Here is an 18,890-nt window from a genome sequence, read left to right on the forward strand (position 1 = left end):
TCCAATCCACTCCAGGTCTTTCGCACAACCACACCTTTGACCCCTACACCGAGCAACAGTAACCAAGAGGCTGATCATCTCAAAACTCTGCAAGGGAGAAGACCGCAGTGGAGTCCTGTAGTCCCTTGACCCTCCCCAACTTGCTTACTGCCTCACTCTGGAAGAATCGCCTCAGTCAGGCAGTTTAGTTTCGCAAGGCATGCAGTTTCAGATTGTCTCAAAGACTCTGCCTGCAACCAGAGCACGTCCCTGGAGAAGAAGAGGAAGGGAAAGTGCACACCAATGCAGAGCAAGGACTCCCCAGCGGCTCCCCCTGCTGGGAGCGCAGATACAGCCCTGTATCCCAGAAGTCACCAGTTCCCGTCTGGGCTGCGTCACCAGCTACGGGGGGGGGGAGAGGGACAGTCGAGTCCCGGCTGGACACCGAGCACATCGCACAGAGAGTCCCCGAGGGAGGCTACGCAAACGGAACAGAGGCCCCCGTTCTGAAAAACCAGCAAAGCGTGCCTGTTCTGACCGCAACGAAGAGGCCGCAGCGCACGACCAGTGAGGTAATGGAGCCCCGAGAGAGCAGGAGAGCAACTTCAAAGCTCCACGTCAGAGGAAAATGAAAAGCAATGAACGCACCACAAGGCTGCGGGACTAAGCGTTTTTCAAGGCAGCGTGTCAGTGGACGGACGGACAAAGGGTAGGATTGAAATACAGCACCCGGGCAGACTGCCAGCTGGCACGAGCAGCGCCCCCACCCCCCATGTCTGAAAGTCCTCCATCGGCAGCACAGTCTCAGCAGGACGGGCTGAAGAACCGGCTCTCCTTCAGACTGATGGACAGGAAACGAAGGCAAAAAACACCGTTCAAGCCGACTTTTCCAGGTGCACGCTGCCACAGCTGGGTAAGACCTTCCCAGCTCACCCTGCCACGCCCTGGCGATGCCCACGGCATGCATTTACAAAGGGAAGAGTTAGAAGCAAGCGAAGCAAAGTCAAAAGCAAGATTCTCAAGACGCCCTGATGTCTCGTGCAGATGGGACTGGGGTCTGAGGTCTGAGGATTCAGGAGCTGACCTGAATGACTCTCTGTCCGGCCAGTCATGAACCTCCCTCTCCCCGGACTGAGGCCCTACTCTACCCAAGCCTGTGGGCAGCTGCTTTACAGCTGTAGGGCCAGAGCCTGTATGCTTGGAATGTCCCACAAGCGGGTCGCTTCAATCATTATTTGTAAAAACAGGGGGTCCTTTAGGAATCATCTCAATGCCACACTTGGATCACTCAACTACTAGAAACCAAACAACGGCCGAAGGACCTTCTTGACAATCTAAGGCGCGGACAGACATGCCTGCAGTCCGCAGAGCGCAGGCGGCTGTGGAGATCTGGGAAAAGGGGATCCCCGCTCGGCTCCCAGCCAGGATCCCAGGATGCCCCTCTGCGCCGGAAGGGAGCCGAAACCTTGAAAGGGAGCAGGGTGGACTGGGAACTGCAGGAAAACGCAGGTCGGGATCTGAACAAAGACCGCAACGAGAGTGTAACTGTCCTTTTCTACCGCGCCGGCAGCCTGCCTCCGCGACACGCGAGTTCAGGGCCACGACGGTGCTCAGCTGCCAGCTCCGGCGTCGGATCTGTGGGATTTCGATCAATAGCGCGGCCGCAAGGACACGGGAGGAGGGAAGGGAGTTCTCCGTCAGGAAGTGGCTGCTCAGCGGACGGTGGGGGGGGGGGGGGGGTCGCGCCCAGACTCCCGTCGCACGCGCGCGGAGGGGTCAGCGAGAGGAGCCACAGGCAGGTCAAAGCTGATGCAGGAGGGCTGGCGGGGCGGAACCCGTCCCGACCGAAGCCCAGGTCTCATCTGAGCCAGATCACCCATCGACAGCACCCTGGGCTTTCATGCAGGGAGCCGACAGAGATTTCAGGGATAGCTACTGGAGTGGGCGAGCTCACATGGCTTCAAGTTTTTATTTGCTGCCTGAACAAACGCCAAAGTTCCTATTGAAAATCCTCAAAGGCACAGACAAAAAACCGCTCAGTGGACGTCTTCCTAATGACCAGCAAAAGCAGAAAACACAAGTGTAAAATATTTGGAGGTGATTTTAATACGCAGAACGGGAGGCGCTTCTTTACGCAAAGGGTGGTGGGAGTGTGCAACGAGCTGTCCCAGCCTTGTTGTTAAAGTCAACATCCTTGCTACTTTCAAGAAACAGCTGGATGTGATCCTGGGATCAATTAACTACTAAAGTAACTAGCTATATGGGCCAAACGGCTCCTGTCATTTGTCACATTACTGATGTCTGTAAATGTGCTCATTTTAATTGTCCCCAACCTTCTGCCTCTTCTGTCCACAACCCCCCCCTGCTCCCTCAGACTGGAGCTCAGCATTACACACAGGGAGTCAGACAGGAAATCATTGCGTCAGGGCAAACCACAAAATAGCCTATTCTTCCAAAAGCCGCTGGCTCTGTACGACGCAGGATTTATTTTTAAATACAGCCCACCTCCACTGAGTGCGCAATGACAGGGCATCTGGGCTCTTCTCTGATGAGGTATAATCAGCCTCCCTGATTAAACTGAGCTGATTTTTTAAACACTGCCTTGATGTCCCTGTCAGCACCCCAGTGTTGAATATAACGCCAGCCTTTCCAGAACCTCGTATCCCGGAGCACAACCTCACACATCTCGGCCTGGCATTTTCCAGGCCCGAGTCATTGCCAGGTGCAACGCCACAGTGCTCTCACTTCCTCGTGGGAGTCTGGAGGAAAAGCTGTGAGGCGGCAGGCGTTCAGCTCACACTCAAACCAGGGCCAATGATCCCTCCAGTATGTATTTGGACTGTGGGAGGAAATCAGAGCAGCCAGAGGAAACCCACCTGAACACAGGGAGAACATGCAAACTCCACACAGACAGCACCCAGGTCTGGAATGGAGCCCAGGGCCCCAGCTCTGCAGGGCAGCAACGCTCACCACTGTGCTGCCTTGTAAACGAACAATTTCAGAATATCCCTTAAGATGAAAGGGTTTTAGTGGGCAGATTGCTACGCCTCTCGAAGAGTTTTTTCTGGAGCTTCAGCGTTTTCTCCGATTCACTCCGGGAATTGGTGGCACTCCCACCCAGATCGATGCTTGGTATCCCAACAGTAACCACAGAGGACACTGCTGGACCACCACATCCTACCACCACCATTCAGAGTGGGAGAGCAGAAAAGAGAAACGCTCTCCTTGTTCTCCAGCTCCGGGCTTTAGCACCCTCTGGGCTACTGGGCAATCAAGGCTCAGGCCAGTCTGGCCACACAAGCCAAGCGGGTCACCAGTACTGGGAGGAGCAGTCCCTCTCCACGCCGGAGGATCTCGGGATTGCGAACACAGGGAAGTCTGCACTGCGGCAGGGTCTGCCGTGCCGTGCATTTTCCGGTACCCATCTGAAAGAGAAAACGGCACCAATCCCGACCGGCTGAGCCCCCACCCCCCCCCCCCAGGCCACACCCTCCACGTCTCCCTCCCCTATCACTGCCGCTGCGGGCAGGGCAAGGCAGGGCAAGGCGGGGCTCCGTCTGCAGCCGGAGTGATAAGACTGACGCTCGGAAACACACACCGCTAGTTCTCCAGGCTGGGGATCTGGCCTGATGCTTCAGTTCTGTCCCTCCTGAAAGATGTTAAAAAAAACAACAAATCGGAGGCAGAAAGAAGCTCCCTAATTTTTCGAGGGGCACGGGGAGCAGAGAGACTGGGGGGGGGGCTGCCCAGCGACTGTTCTGGGGCGACAGACCAGCCACGTGGCTGAGGAGGCCCCTAGGCACACACTCGGGCCTGCAGGCTCTCGCAGACAGGTCAAAGGAACAGCATCTCTACTCCAGAATACAGGAGGCAACAAGGGGCCTGTTTCAAGTACTGAAAAGTTACTGAGCCGGAGGTCCATAGCCACTTGCCAAACAAGGATCCCAGCTCCAAGAGGACACGACTAGGATTTGCATTTAGGACTTTACTGTTGTGTTAAAGGCGATTCTGACACTGTTCAGGAAGCAGCTCTGCTCAATAAAGAGCTCTAACAAACCTAATGGATCAAATGGCTACGGCCTGTCCTTTTCCTCCGTTTGTATTGGCTGGTGCTGCTCCTTGCAGAGTGTGCAGAGCGGAGCCATCTGCACCCACAGGGGCGGTCAGAGTTCAGAGGTCAGAGGTCAGGGGCCTCCGACGGGCCTCCTCTTGCACAGCAGTTTGATCCGTTTCCGGTTTTATCAGCTGTGTAAGGAGGCCAGCGCCAGCTTCTGGATACTGCAAGCCTAATTACTTCTTTTGCATCGCTCTGCCCAGGAGGAAAAGCGCGGCTGAGCTTCCGTGTGCTTGTGCTGCTGTTTCTCCCAGCGCATAAAAACGCAAAAACCTACGGTATTCACCCACCGCTCCAGCGTGTCCTGCTCTGAATAGGTCTGGCTTACACCTCCTAACGTGATCCGATTCCTACATGTGCTGCCGAGTCCCTGAACCCAGACTCGGCAGCAGGTCCCCAACGGCCGCTTCAGCTGATCCAGACTCTGGAGATGGGTGGGGTCCCCAGCCAGGTTGGCTCACGCCTCTCTCTGCCACATCCCCCTGGAAGCTTGAACACAACACGGGAGACCGGCCCGCCCTCCACCCCGTGTGGCGATACCGGTCGGACCGCGAGCCGAGAGCTCCCTGGTCCCGCCCCCCCCGCCGACACGTCTCGGGTTCCTGCTGGAGAGCTTCAGGCGCCCCCGAGTCACAGCCGCTGTGAGAAAACACGGCCTCCCTTTCTCCGGGCGGACACCTGATCCGGGGGGCCGGCCGGTAATCCGAACCCCGCGATCGCAACAAAGGGGAGAGCGGCACAAAGGAGGCTGTGTGCTCCGGGCCGGAGCTGTGCCGAGTCGGCTCGTGGCAGGCATCCCAGCAGCAGAGCCGGGCCCGACTGCTTTCCCAGAGTGCCCTTGTGTCTGACCGAGACCGTTTCCTGTAAACTTCCACAGCTAATAATAACCTCTCTCTCTCCGCCTGCGGCCACAGCGCCACAGTGGAGAGCAGCTCTCCTTCACGCCCGCAACGGCGGTAACGGCAAACTCCAGGTCAGGCAGACAAAAAGAAGACAAGAGGAAGAGCCCGCAGGCCTTCAGTCTCTCTGACACACTGGGGAGCAGGCAGGTCTGAAACGGCATCAGGCCGTCCCGTACTTCTCTCACTCACAACGAGCGGGAATCCAGACTTGGCCGAGGTGCCTGGAGAAGAGAATGACGGATTTCTGCGCGTGCGGACAGCGGGATGGAGACACCCAGCCAGTCTGGCAGTGCCTGACCAATGCCGGCCAACGGCACGGTCCTGATTCAGTCCTGCAATCCCGATCCCAATTCCTGCAGCCTAGTGGGGGGGGGGGACTTCGGCCTTTCCAGTTTGAGGAGCGGATCAGCCACGCTGTCCCCAGAGGCTGTGGGATGACAAGGGAATAACTGCAGGGGTGAGTGGGCGTGGCGCTTCCTGCCCTTCGACAGCTTCCCTTGAAACAAGTGGTTCCCAGTCCTGGTCCCGCTGCCCCACTGGTTCTCATGCCAGCCCACCCGCACGAGATCACTGGAGGCCTACGGGATCCGAGAAGCGGCTTCGCTGGAATATCTGTATCTAGTCACAAGTTTGAGATTTGATTTCATTGTTACATAGTCCAACAGTTAAAGCTCCAACATGTTTAAGAGCAGGGAACATACAATTCAGGTTAATGTTCTCAGGCCAGTCAAGGGTTCGATCGTGCATCTGAGGGCTCGGCTGGAACAAAACCCAGGAGGCGCGCGAGCCGCCAGGATTAGGATTGGGAACCCCTGGCTGGCTGTGAAAATGCAGAAATGAAGAAAAAAAAATCAATCGAAACTCTTATGACACTGAACCGCAAGAGGCCTTCGAGTCGTGTGGGATCGGGCCACGCGGAGAATCGTGAGCAGAAATCAGACATGACGACCGCAGCAGCCTGCCAGTGAGAGCTGCTCCTGGTTCAGCGGACCAGAGATAGACAGACGGGCTCAGGAAACACAGGGCTTTCGTTTCCTCCTCTGGGCCGGAAAACCAGCTCGTCCTCGAGATCTATTTTCAGCCAGCCTGGCTACAGCACACAGACTCCTTTTTGCAGCTCAGCTGTGCCGGTGCCATGCCGGAGCTAAACTGTGCAGCTACAGCCATTCGACTTCATTCCTCCCACCCAACAAACTATAATGGCGTGTGGAGGTGGGCACTGCCCACCGTCCAGCAACTCTCCCCATTCACTTGGCAGTGTTCTGGAACAGGCAAGCTGTGATCAGCAGAACAGGCGACGTGTTCAACTGAGGCACTGGGGGATCAGATACCAACGACCCTACAGCCTTTGCAGACCAGCTTTTCCTTCGTGCGACAAATGCCAGCTCACTTAACGAAAGCATCGGCGATATGCTCTAAATCAGACCAGCGAGGCTCTCTTCCTCTGCGCTGCGGAGCTCCCCTCTCACAGAGCCAGTCCCGCGAGGAGCGCGCTCTTCCGGATCGCGCGGGCCGACACAGGCAGCCGTTTCCTCTCTTCGAGGGCCCCAGCCGAGCGCGGATCGCAGCAGCCGCCAGCGAGCGGCTGTCCGTGAAGCCCGCTTGCCCCGCTCTTGCACAGCTTCGTTACAGAGTGAGGCCTGTTCCGTTTCTGTCAGCCATATCTTTCATTAACAAACTCGCATACGGCGCACAAGAACGCCCCAGACACAGCCCATGCTGCTGATCTAGCCTGCTCGCGATGGGGCGTACCAGATCTGAGGGTCTCTCATCCAGGCACCTCCTGATTTTGGCCAGGGTGTGTGTCTGTGTGTGTGTGTGTGTGTGTGTGTGTGTGTGTGGGGGGGGGGGGGGGGGGGGGGGAGCAATCTTCCCAACAGGATCAACAAGGGCTTCACTTCTGTCTAGTGCGACTCTGTAAAGTGTCACGTGTGCATATGCACCTTCTTCTTCTTTACTGGCATTGCTAGAATACCTGAGCCAAGGGGAAGACTGCAGCATCTCGCTCAGGTGCACATAAATCATCCTCCCCCCCCGCACAGCCCCGAGCCCGCCCACCCGCCTGCAGAACTGTCCCATCCACCAGCGCCAGACCACAATCACCTTTCAAAGAGAGGCCGAGCACCCGCAGGTCACAAAATCTCTTGTGCACAACAGTTAGGGGTTACTGCAGATCAGGCATCAAGACCAGTAACAAAACTAGACTCTGAGTCTGTGAGAGCCCAGTGAAAAAGAGAAAGAGTTCATAATCTGAGACCTGACCTCACCCTGTTTCCTTGAAGAATCAGGTAGCCAGAAAAACACAGGACACTGTCAGAAGCTCGTTTCCCCAGGACATGAGAACAGACTTTATCACAGAGCTCTGTACGCACACCATGAGTGTGTGTGCTGGAGACCTGCCCAAGAACTGTGCGTTTATCGCTGGAACTGGACTTGCTTCTATCCTGGGGCACCTGGGTAAGAAAAGCACAGTGCAGAGGAGGCTGGCCTTTGAGTCTAGGCCCCTTTAAAACAACACTCCGACAGAGCCCTATTGTACTGAGGAGGAAACTGCACTGCCACCCAGCCAAGGCCTCAACTACCGCCTGCATGCACAGGCCTGACACCCCCTCCTGTACCCCCTCTCTCCCTCTCCTGTACCCTCAACACCCCCCTCCAGTCCCCTCTCTCTCTCTCTCTCTCCCTCTCCTGTACCCTCAACACCCCCCTCCAGTCCCCTCTCTCTCTCTCTCCCTCTCCTGTACCCTCAACACACCCCCTCCAGTCCCCTCTCTCTCTCTCTCCCTCTCCTGTACCCTCAACACCCCCCCTCCAGTCCCCTCTCTCTCTCCCTCTCCTGTACCCTCAACACACCCCCTCCAGTCCCCTCTCTCTCTCTCTCCCTCTCCTGTACCCTCAACACCCCCCCCTCCAGTCCCCTCTCTCTCTCTCTCTCCCTCTCCTGTACCCTCAACACCCCCCCTCCAGTCCCCTCTCTCTCTCTCTCTCCCTCTCCTGTACCCTCAACACCCCCCTCCAGTCCCCTCTCTCTCTCTCTCCCTCTCCTGTACCCTCAACACACCCCCTCCAGTCCCCTCTCTCTCTCTCTCCCTCTCCTGTACCCTCAACACACCCCCTCCAGTCCCCTCTCTCTCTCTCTCTCCCTCTCCTGTACCCTCAACACCCCCCCTCCAGTCCCCTCTCTCTCTCCCTCTCCTGTACCCTCAACACACCCCCTCCAGTCCCCTCTCTCTCTCTCTCTCCCTCTCCTGTACCCTCAACACACCCCCTCCAGTCCCCTCTCTCTCTCTCTCCCTCTCCTGTACCCTCAACACCCCCCCTCCAGTCCCCTCTCTCTCTCTCTCTCCCTCTCCTGTACCCTCAACACCCCCCCCTCCAGTCCCCTCTCTCTCTCTCTCCCTCTCCTGTACCCTCAACACCCCCCCTCCAGTCCCCTCTCTCTCTCTCTCCCTCTCCTGTACCCTCAACACACCCCCTCCAGTCCCCTCTCTCTCTCTCTCCCTCTCCTGTACCCTCAACACCCCCCCTCCAGTCCCCTCTCTCTCTCTCTCTCCCTCTCCTGTACCCTCAACACCCCCCCTCCAGTCCCCTCTCTCTCTCTCTCTCCCTCTCCTGTACCCTCAACACACCCCCTCCAGTCCCCTCTCTCTCTCTCTCCCTCTCCTGTACCCTCAACACCCCCCCTCCAGTCCCCTCTCTCTCTCTCTCTCCCTCTCCTGTACCCTCAACACCCCCCCCTCCAGTCCCCTCTCTCTCTCTCTCCCTCTCCTGTACCCTCAACACACCCCCTCCAGTCCCCTCTCTCTCTCTCTCCCTCTCCTGTACCCTCAACACCCCCCCCTCCAGTCCCCTCTCTCTCTCTCTCTCCCTCTCCTGTACCCTCAACACCCCCCTCCAGTCCCCTCTCTCTCTCCCTCTCCTGTACCCTCAACACACCCCCTCCCTCTCTCCCTCTCCTGTACCCTCAACACACCCCCTCCAGTCCCCTCTCTCTCTCTCCCTCTCCTGTACCCTCAACACCACCCAACACCCCCCCCACCTCCTCTCCCTCTCTCCCTGTACCCTCCAAATGCTCCGATACCCCTCTGGTGAGGGGAGCACCTATAGTTATATTTTCTTACTGTTAGATATGGCTGACAAAGGGGGGTGACCTGTTAAAAACCTCAGAGCAGCGGGGCGATTCCTGCATGGGGCTAGAGAGAGGAACCACACAGCCGGCCGAGCTGCAGGGACACCCCTGTGCTCATAGCGAGTGCCCTCGAAACTGTCCCAGCCCCTTCCCTCATGAGGACACAGAGTCCCAGCGCTTTCAGGCAGAGGCCTGAATCGGTCCTCAACTCGGCTTGCCACACCCCCATTTTGATATAAGATCACACAGGCTGCAGGTTTCTATATATACTGAAACCTTTAAAAGTCAGCGTAGGAGGTCAGAGCTCCACCTTAGAAATAAATCACAGGCAAACTCCCTTTGAGAGACAGGCTGCTGTGTGTTACTGAAGGACAGCGGCCCCCGCAGAGTCTCACGAACACTGGTGTACAGAAGGTACCCTGAACATTCACCCTGCGTCAGCTGAGGAACAGAAAGGGAACATTTTCCGATCTTTCCTCACCCACTCGGCTTCAAGGCACCTCTCATGCCTTGTCAAAGGAGAGCCGACAGGACCCCCAGCTCCTGGACGTCAAGCCCTGCTGGTGCAGCTGCAGTCAAACACGCAGAGCCTCGACAGGGCCTGCAGGGACGCCCCTAAATGACTTACACTGCTGTGTGACGGGAACCTGATCCGTTTCCCAAGGAAAGTGAGCTGCTCTGGTCATTTTCTCGCTTTCTAGTTAAAATAAAACCCCCTCCGAGCTCCGAGTTTTCCCTAATTGTTTTTTTTCTAATAATTTAAATTCTCAAAGTTCTGTCTAGGTGCACAGGGTTGCCGCCTTGAAAGCATGACAGGAATCTTCCGAGAGGGAACGTGCCTGAGGGCTGCCGAGTGGCTCCACTACGAGGACACGAGGACCCGCTGCCCCTGGGGTCCTGCAGTTGGACCAGTGAGAGCAGCAGTGCGGCGAGGACCCGCTGCCCCTGGGGTCCTGCAGTTGGACCAGTGAGAGCAGCAGTGCGGTGAGGACCCGCTGCCCCTGGGGTCCTGCAGTTGGACCAGTGAGAGCAGCAGTGCGGTGAGGACCCGCTGCCCCTGGGGCCCTGCCTGCTGTCAGCTGAGCTCAGGCTGCACCACAGTGCCTCTCGGTGACGGACCAGGGTGCCTGCGAGCCCGTAACTCTGTTGGCAAGAGCTGCACTTCCTAGCTGGGCTGGCACACAGGAGGTTAACCCGACCCCAGGGTGTCACCCCCCCCTCCTCCGAAGCCTGCTAAAGCGATCAGGCCGGGGCTCTAACGAGGCGCACAGGGCCACAGCCATTACATCATTACACCACGAGCGCCGGCCGCCTTCCGAGACGCGGCGGGGAAACGCGAGAGGGAGGGGGGGGTGGGGGGGTAAGGGCTCCTCCACTGTGCCGGAGGGTCAGTTTCAGCCTGCAGTGAGGAGCGCGGCCCAGAGCCTGACCCGCTCGCGAGGGGGCAGAGGACGCTGGGGTTGAGCCAGGCTGGGAGGAGGACTTCGGACTGCAGCTCCGCCCGCCCATCGCCCTGCTGGCAGCCCTTCGGTCTTACAGGGGCCAGACCCAGGTCTTCCCCGGGCAGCTGATGGGACTGGTCCAGCCTGGTCCTCGCCCGCTCTCTCACACAGCCGCTGCGTCCTGCTGCGGGAGGACACGCCACAGCTTCCCGGCCCCAACTTAACCCTTTCAGTGTCTGCCGAGCGCCAGACAGCGCATTCTTCACATTCCTGAAGTAGTTCCACGCTCCTGAGGTCATCGAACGATCATACAAGAACAATCTCTCGAATCCTGGTCCCCTTTTCCCGGTTTTCATTCCAGCTGAACTCGATATAACCCGAGGCTCAGTCAATATTAGAAAACCTCACTGGATTTCAGCAATACCTGCTTCAGAGCTCGGCTTGACTAATCCGCACAGTCCAGAACTGGCTGCCATCGGGCAGAACCAGCATGGAGAAATGAACGTCACACAGACACCTGCGGAGCAGCCCTGGACAGGAGGGAAGACCGCAGCCTGTGCCGGACGGCGCACAAGGAACTGCCCCAGGAGGGAGACTCCTGGACAGGAGACACAGACGGCTGGAGCACCACAGCCCAGACCGGCCCGGCCCAGATGTGCAGCCGCCTGAACGCGCACGTGGTTCTGGTGGGGGCACGAGGCCGTGCAGAGCGAGGAGGTGAGGGGACCCTCTCTGGGGAGCCCTTGCTCTCAGTGCGACACCGTTAACACGCCCGGCTGGAGGACGGAAAGGCTGAATTCCTGGCAGGGACAGGACACACCTGCGCCAGCCAGCGTGAGGAAAGTGCAATGCTCCGGGTCTGCATTCATAACATACTGATCATTCAGCGCTCGCCTGGAGCCACTGACGGGGGGCAGGTTAGCAAGTGGAGCCGCTGGGTTATTCTAACTCACAGCTGGGTTTGCCATTAGGAATCTGGGGGCAGGCCACGAGCTGAGCTCGCTCATCGGCTGGGACAGCCGCCAGGGGCTTGAGCTGGTGGGCCCCTGGTGGTCTCCGAGCTGAACTTCAGTGCCGACCTCGATCAACCCCTGAGCACAGCAACACACTAGTCACCACTGCAACATGACAAACTGGAGACTGAATACTGAAACCACGATGAATTTAAGTGCCAACATTCCTGCAAAGACCCAAACTGGTGTTTAGCTCAAGCGTGTTGAGCAGCCGACAGCACAGCAGGGACTTCAGAAAGCCCCCTTCACTGCAGGAGGACCAGAACAGACCCGAACAGAACAGCATTGAGCAGCATAGAGCAGCACAGGGCAGAGAAGAGCACCGCAGCTCAAAACAGAGCAGCACAGGGCACGGAAGAGCACCGCAGCTCAAAACAGAGCAGCACAGGGCACGGAAGAGCACCGCAGCTCAAAACAGAGCAGCACAGGGCACGGAAGAGCACCGCAGCTCAAAACAGAGCAGCACAGGGCACGGAAGAGCACCGCAGCTCAAAACAGAGCAGCACAGGGCACGGAAGAGCACCGCAGCTCAAAACAGAGCAGCACAGGGCACGGAAGAGCACCGCAGCTCAAAACAGAGCAGCACAGGGCACGGAAGAGCACCGCAGCTCAAAACAGAGCAGCACAGGGCAGCGAAGAGCACCGCAGCTCAAAACAGAGCAGCACAGGGCAGCGAAGAGCACCGCAGCTCAAAACAGAGCAGCACAGGGCACGGAAGAGCACCGCAGCTCAAAACAGAGCAGCACAGGGCACGGAAGAGCACCGCAGCTCAAAACAGAGCAGCACAGGGCAGAGAAGAGCACCGCAGCTCAAAACAGAGCAGCACAGGGCAGAGAAGAGCACCGCAGCTCAAAACAGAGCAGCACAGGGCACGGAAGAGCACCGCAGCTCAAAACAGAGCAGCACAGGGCACGGAAGAGCACCGCAGCACAGGGCAGAGAAGAGCACCGCAGCTCAAAACAGAGCAGCACAGGGCACGGAAGAGCACCGCAGCTCAAAACAGAGCAGCACAGGGCACGGAAGAGCACCGCAGCTCAAAACAGAGCAGCACAGGGCACGGAAGAGCACCGCAGCTCAAAACAGAGCAGCACAGGGCACAGAAGAGCACCGCAGCTCAAAACAGAGCAGCACAGAGCATCACATAGCAGAAGAAAGAAGAGCATCGCAGCACAGAGAAAAGCAGCTCAGGGCAGAGCAGAGCATAGCAGTGGCACATTACTGCAGAGCTTCAGTGTCCAGAAACACTTGGCTGGTGCTGACAAGAGTCATGTCCTCCATGCGCAGTGTGAACCAGAACACGATGACACGACTTCACTCCTTACACAGGGTGTGTTTCTGTGCTGAGAGTTGTTTTTCCCTCTTTCATAGAAGAGGGAAAAGAAACAAATCAAAAGAGAAAAAATTAATCTCCCCCTGCAACTGAACAGCTTCGAAGCTTTATCTTCCTTTTCCATTTTGACATTTTTAAGGCAGACAAGATCTTCGCGTGTGACCAATGTACAGATATGGAAGTTCCATTTCAGAGGAGACTGCCTGCAAGAGCAGATAATGAGCCATTAATTTGTGGCATTGGGGGCGACAAAGTCAGGACTACCCAGCAGGACTGAGACACCATCGTCGTGACCCCACCAGCGTTGACGTGTGCTGCTTGTAAACGGGAATGCTCTGCCAGCCACACACCACACCAGGACACACAGACATACACACTATTACTAATCTACTAATAATATCCGGCCATTGCATTGTTCCAAAGCGACTTACATTTGCACCCATGTATACAGCTGGGTTATTTACTGGAACAACTCACGAGTACAATGGCAGTATCTGACCTTGGATTCGAACCCATGACCTTCCGGTAATGAGTATTAAACTGCTGCTCACTCAACACAGAGCAGGCTGAGCACTCCCTGCTTGTGGAGGGACTGTCCATGGATGCAGCAGGAACCACACTGGCTGCTTCTTCTCAATCTGTCCAGCACATCACGGGAGACAGGGCTCCAGGTGGGCTGGACAGAACCCCCCCCCCACGATGTGGCTGGTTTTCAGATGAACACGCACACAGTTATGTTCATTTGGAAGGATGGAGGACAATTGGGCCAGCTGGCCCGCCTGACAGATGGGAGCGAACAGATCCGAGGATTCTGCCCAGCAGTGTTTTGAAAGAAAACGAGGATCTTGCCTTTAATCACGTGGTGGGGTAGCTTGCTCCATACACCCACAACCCTTTGCGTAAACCAATGCTGCTTATTGGCTGAATGAAGGCAGCAGGAGTTGACAAGCCCATCACTGAGATGGAGACTCGTGTTTGTCTCAAAAGCAGAACTCTTAATAGTTTCTTAGGTCTCCATAAATCACTAGCCGTTTCGAACATGTGCAGGATGGTTATATTTGTACAATGAAGTCATAGACGAACATCAACGCATCAGACAAACCACAGAGGCAAGGAGACCCTTCAAAGCCCGCTGACAGCTCTTGAAAGGGGGACCATCGACTGCTACAAATCAAATTTAACCCACAGGTCTCTGGGAGGGGAGAAACTGCAGCACCCGGTGAGACCCCATGCAGGACAAAACATGCATGCTCCACACAGACAGGCCCCCCAGTCTGAAATCAAACCCAGGGGTCTGGAGCCGGGAGGCAGTAGTGCGAACCAGCACATGGCCGCCCTGCCTGTATCGAGGTCCTCCCCTGCTCTTCTGCTGGCCCTTTCTGCCATGTAAGGGACCCACCACACCTGCTGGACTGACCAAGGAGCTGTGGTGCCCGCTGTCCAGAGCGAGGGGCTCATTCCCCACCTGGGCAGAGCGGACAGGGACCCCAGCAGCGCCTACCGACAAGAGCGCCGAGGGACAGTCTACGGACAAGAGCACAGAGCCGACGAGACACGCAGCTGCGGGCGGGACAAGAGCCGAGCCAACAGCGGGACAGAAAAACCGCGCCGATGCCAGGAAGGGCCGGAGAGGGCTCCTGTGTAATTCAGAGAGGGTAATGAGAGACCAGGCCTGTCCCCTCCTATACTTAAGCCCACAGGGCAGGCAGGCACAGCCTCTCTGCAGTGGAGTACAGAGAGAGAGAGAGGAAGGGAAACCGTGGAGACGGCTCTTTGCTGTGCTCCACGTAGGCAGCGCGAAAGCGAACAGGGGTGCGTCCGTCCCCGAGAGCTGCTTCTCTGCCGCCATGAACCTAGGGGGTCAACATCGACGCCCCGGGTCCCAGTCTCGGGGCGACTGAGTTCCAGTGAATCCAGCGGGACTGTGATAAAAGCCACAATCTCTGCGCCGCCCCCTCAGGCCGGTGGTCAGAGGACTGACTGGACGGGTGGCCACAGCAATGCCCTGATTATTCCATCAAGCCCCCACCAGGGTGTGGCGCCACCCTGCACTTCCTGGATGGGCTCTGGGCTCCCATGAGCCTGGCCAGGAGTCAGCAGCGGCTCTGAGGGGTGCAGCCTGGCGGCCTCCATTAAAGAAACAGAAGCCTCACCTCGCCTGTGTTTGGCTCTGCCAGAGACACAGGGGGCATTCTTCCAACGTTTCAGTCAGTCTCCCATGTCTGTGCCTCATCGGCCCCCTGCTCCCTCCTCCCAGGCTACTACAGTTACCCCAGAAACACGAATCCGTGATAAATAACAACAAAACCGCGTGGGCAGGGGGGTTTCGTGCTGCCCTGCCCTCCTCCCTCTCCTGCCAGACCAACGCCATCCTCCGAGAAAGCGTCTCTGTGCCGAAAAGTGAGTCCAACGGCTCCAGTCGCACCAGAGGCGGCTGCACAGCGGGAAACCATGGCAACCATGTCCCGCACCAGTACCGCCGACCTGCCCGGCCCACACCGGGGAGACGGACAGGGGACATGCGAACATAAACAAGGAGACGCCCAGATCTGGGAATCACGCGTACATACTCTGGTGTCGCTCCTGTGCGCCTAACTTAACACGGCAAGCAATAACGCCTTAAAGGCTGATATCATCACAGCTGATGTGGGCGTCCACGGGGGCGATACTTAAACACTACAACAACCGAGATCGCCCAGCTTCCCCCGCTCAGGTCTTCCAGGCTGCTCATTCCACGAGTCCTCCGCGCACACGCCAGCGGCAGGGACGTCGCCCCCGCTCGCTGCGCCGTGTAGCGGGGTGTGGAAACGTGTAGGAGAGCGCGCGGGGTGGGAAATTCGCACGGGGATTCCAAAACACAACGCCACCCGTGCTTCGGGACTTTTTCAGAACTGGATAAAAGCACAGCTGCGCCAGTGTCTGCATCGAGCTGCTTCCCCCGAAGTTTCTTTCGCCCCCCGAGGCGGCTGCGTGGCAACGGCGCCGCACATCCGCTCCTGCCCGGGAGACACCCGCGCCTGCCGGCGGTGCGTCTGCAGCTCTCCTGCCCCCTCGGCTCGCCGCTGGGAGAGCCACCGGGGCAGGAGCCCGGGCTGAGACCCCCCGCTCCCCCGCTCCCAGAGCCCCGGCCGCCTGGCTTTCAGAAACAAGAGACCCGCGGGGGAGCGGTGGGAGGGGCCAGGTCGCGTAATTTTACAATATCAGCAACTCCACAGCGCAGAGAGCAAGTAAAGTCGAGCGAACAAAAAAAAAAAGTCCACCGCGACTTCTTTATCCACAGAAGTTGCGCCTCTGTCATTCCGAGGGCTGTAAAAACTCGGAAAACTCTCCCTCTCTCTCTCCCCCCCAGCCCAAACTTCGGCAGTTTGTTACCCGAGTCGGGCTTCAGTCGCCCCAGAAAGCGAGGGGGAGACGCACGCTGCGCGTTTGAATAACAGTAATTAAGAGATGCGATTTCTTTTTTTTTCCATTTCAACTTTTGAGAGGCATGCCAGCGCACACTGACCCAAAACACCGTTTTATCCGAGTGTCAAACTACTACAACAACGACGACGACATTAACAGGTGGGAAATAACTTTAAAAACGTGCGAACAGCTCCCACTCGCCACACAGCAATTCCCCCGGGACCGGTTTTTTTCTCTCCCCCCCCCAGACAAAGGCGAGAAGTCCATCAGATCCCCCCACTCGCAGACCCACCGTGAAGTTAATTATACCCGCCCGCCGCAATTCTTCACAAAAACGTCAATTAAGCTCGCAGGAAAGAAAGAACACACACACACGCACACACACACAAGCCGACTCACCAGCACCAGCGCGAACCGCTCCTCCAGCTCGCAGGCGTCGGGCATGGGCACCTTGTGAGGCACGAAATGCGCCTTCACCTCCGGCTGCCCGTCCACACTCTCCACATTCCCCATGTCTGCGCTCCGGGCAAGACCGGCGCACACCGACAGATTTCCCTTCGAGAGCCGAGCCCTGTCCTTCGCTCAGACTCCACCACAAAGGGTATTTCCGCTGGTTCCAGGCAGGTCGTTTCCCCCCAAACAATTCGGAAATCTCCCCAAATCCATCCGTCCGTCCGCTCCCCCTGCCTACGGTCTCTCCTCCGAAACTGCTCTTCACATCTCCGGCTGGCTCGCAACGCAAGTCAAAACGTACAGTAAAAAAATAATAATAATAAAATCCGCTTTACTTCAGCTCGCGTTCCTGTAGAAAACTCGATAGACGCCTTTTAGGAGTAAAAAAAAAGTTTGTTTTTTTAAAGTTGTAAGAAAAAGGCAAAACAAAAAGTTTTAAAAAGTTAAAATATCTACACAGACGTTAACTCCAGCCTTCAAACCTCGCGTGTCCTGTGGGGTTCGCCCAGTCTACCAGAGTCTGGATGCACGTCCCTGGTTTGATGAAATCATTTTATCCGACCGCATATCTGCTATTCTGACTTGGCTGCTCTGACTTTCCATTCATTATTGTGGCGAGGCTGTGGGGCTCGAGCTCGGAGGATGGCGCTCCATGCAATCAGATCCCCCGCGCCCGCCCCCCTTCAGGCCCCACGGCCAACGCGATTGGCCGGACCAGCCGTCCGTCACGGTATGCTAAAGAGCTGGTCTTGCCTTTGATGTTGGCCGCCCTGTTTACAAAGAACCCGGATTTCTTCAGAGAGCGGCCGAGAAGGGCACTCTGCTGCCACCCGGTGGAAGGCTCCATCTACTGCAAGGCTGCGTCGGGGATGAGTAGAAATCTTTCAAAGGGATCAATGGGGTGTTTCTCCAACTCCCCTGGTTATCACGAGTCCTGGCCTTGTTTACCTAAATTAACACGAGGTGGTGCAGGAAACCCCTGACTTTCTTTCTTAGGACTTCTTGCATCTGGAAAACGTCATAAAACGCAGGGTGCTGTTCTGCGAATTAAAAAAACAACAACAAATTGGTTGTCCCGATGGCAGCAGGTAGCTGCAGGGTGACAGCCCGTCCCTGGGACCTCTGAAGACATAGCAGGGTGAGGACCAAACCCAGGGTTGGCCCAACGGGACACCCTGCCTCCACCAGTTCCCATGAGGCCCTAATGATGCTGTCTCCTGCAGCCGGCCTCCACAGCACACTGCCTGGGCCTCAGCTCCCCAGGACACAGCACAGGGAGGAGGGCGAGAGAGCTGGAGGAGAGGGTGCTAGGGAACCTCAGAGGAAGAATGGAGTCATAGTCAGGTGAGGTTCCTCCCTCGAAATGTAGTGCTGGAAAGCTCAGCAGGTGTGAGCCTGGTCAGTACCTGGATGGGAGACCTCCTGGGAAAAACTAAGGTTGCTGCTGGAAGAGGTGTTAGTGGGGCCAGCAGGGGGCGCTCACCCTGTAGCTCATGTGGGTCCTAATGCCCCAGTATAGTGATGGGGACACTATACTGTAAACAGGCGCTATCCTTCGGATGAGACGTAAAACCGAGGTCCTGACTCTCTATGGTCATTAAAAATCCCAGGGCGTTTCTCGAAAAGAGTAGAGGTGTTACCCCGGCGTCTTGGCCAAATTTCCCATCAGCCTTTATCAATCATGGCCTCCTAACAATCCCCCTCTATGAATTGGCTTCATTACTCTGCTCTCCTCCCCACTGATAGCTGATGTGTGGTGAGCGTTCTGGCGCACTATGGCTGCTGTCGCATCATCCAGGTGGGGCTGCACATTGGTGGTGGTGGAGGGGAGTCCCCATTACCTGTAAAGCGCTTTGAGTGGAGTGTCCAGAAAAGCGCTATATAAGTGTAAGCAATTATTATTATTATTATTATTATTATTATTATTATTAAACGTCTGTGGGCCCAGCACAGGGCCTGAAGGGAAAACAGCACCACCTGCAGAGAACCGGACAACCGCAGTTTCAGAGCCAGGATGGGTTTTTGGAGACTAAAGCAGGTGGCGAAACCCGGGAGGCTTGGAGGGACTTTGTTCCGTGAATCCAGCCTTAACGACTACTTGCTAAATTGGATAATGGACAATA

The 18,890-nt window shown here is 56.9% G+C and overlaps 1 protein-coding gene across 6 annotated transcripts in view; it reads right to left on the reverse strand.

Moving 5' to 3' along the window:
- fmnl3 (formin-like 3) overlaps nt 1–17,403 on the reverse strand; it is a 54,210-nt gene extending 36,807 nt beyond the window's left edge. For 5 of the 6 annotated variants that reach the window (XR_015939552.1, XM_088635376.1, XM_088635368.1 and 2 more), the window contains exon 1: nt 16,714–17,403. Coding sequence is in view for 5 of the 6 variants with exons in the window: in XM_088635376.1 (XP_088491502.1) it covers nt 16,714–16,827 (114 nt within the window). In the remaining variant the exon portion in view is untranslated. The remainder of the gene's footprint in view (nt 1–16,713) is intronic. The other variant, XM_088635385.1, reaches the window with a different exon arrangement.
- Between the last annotated feature and the right edge of the window lie 1,487 nt (nt 17,404–18,890).

Source organism: Lepisosteus platostomus, chromosome 1 (assembly GCF_059453375.1).
Source record: "Lepisosteus platostomus isolate fLepPlt1 chromosome 1, fLepPlt1.hap1, whole genome shotgun sequence".
Lineage (NCBI taxonomy): Eukaryota > Metazoa > Chordata > Actinopteri > Semionotiformes > Lepisosteidae > Lepisosteus > Lepisosteus platostomus.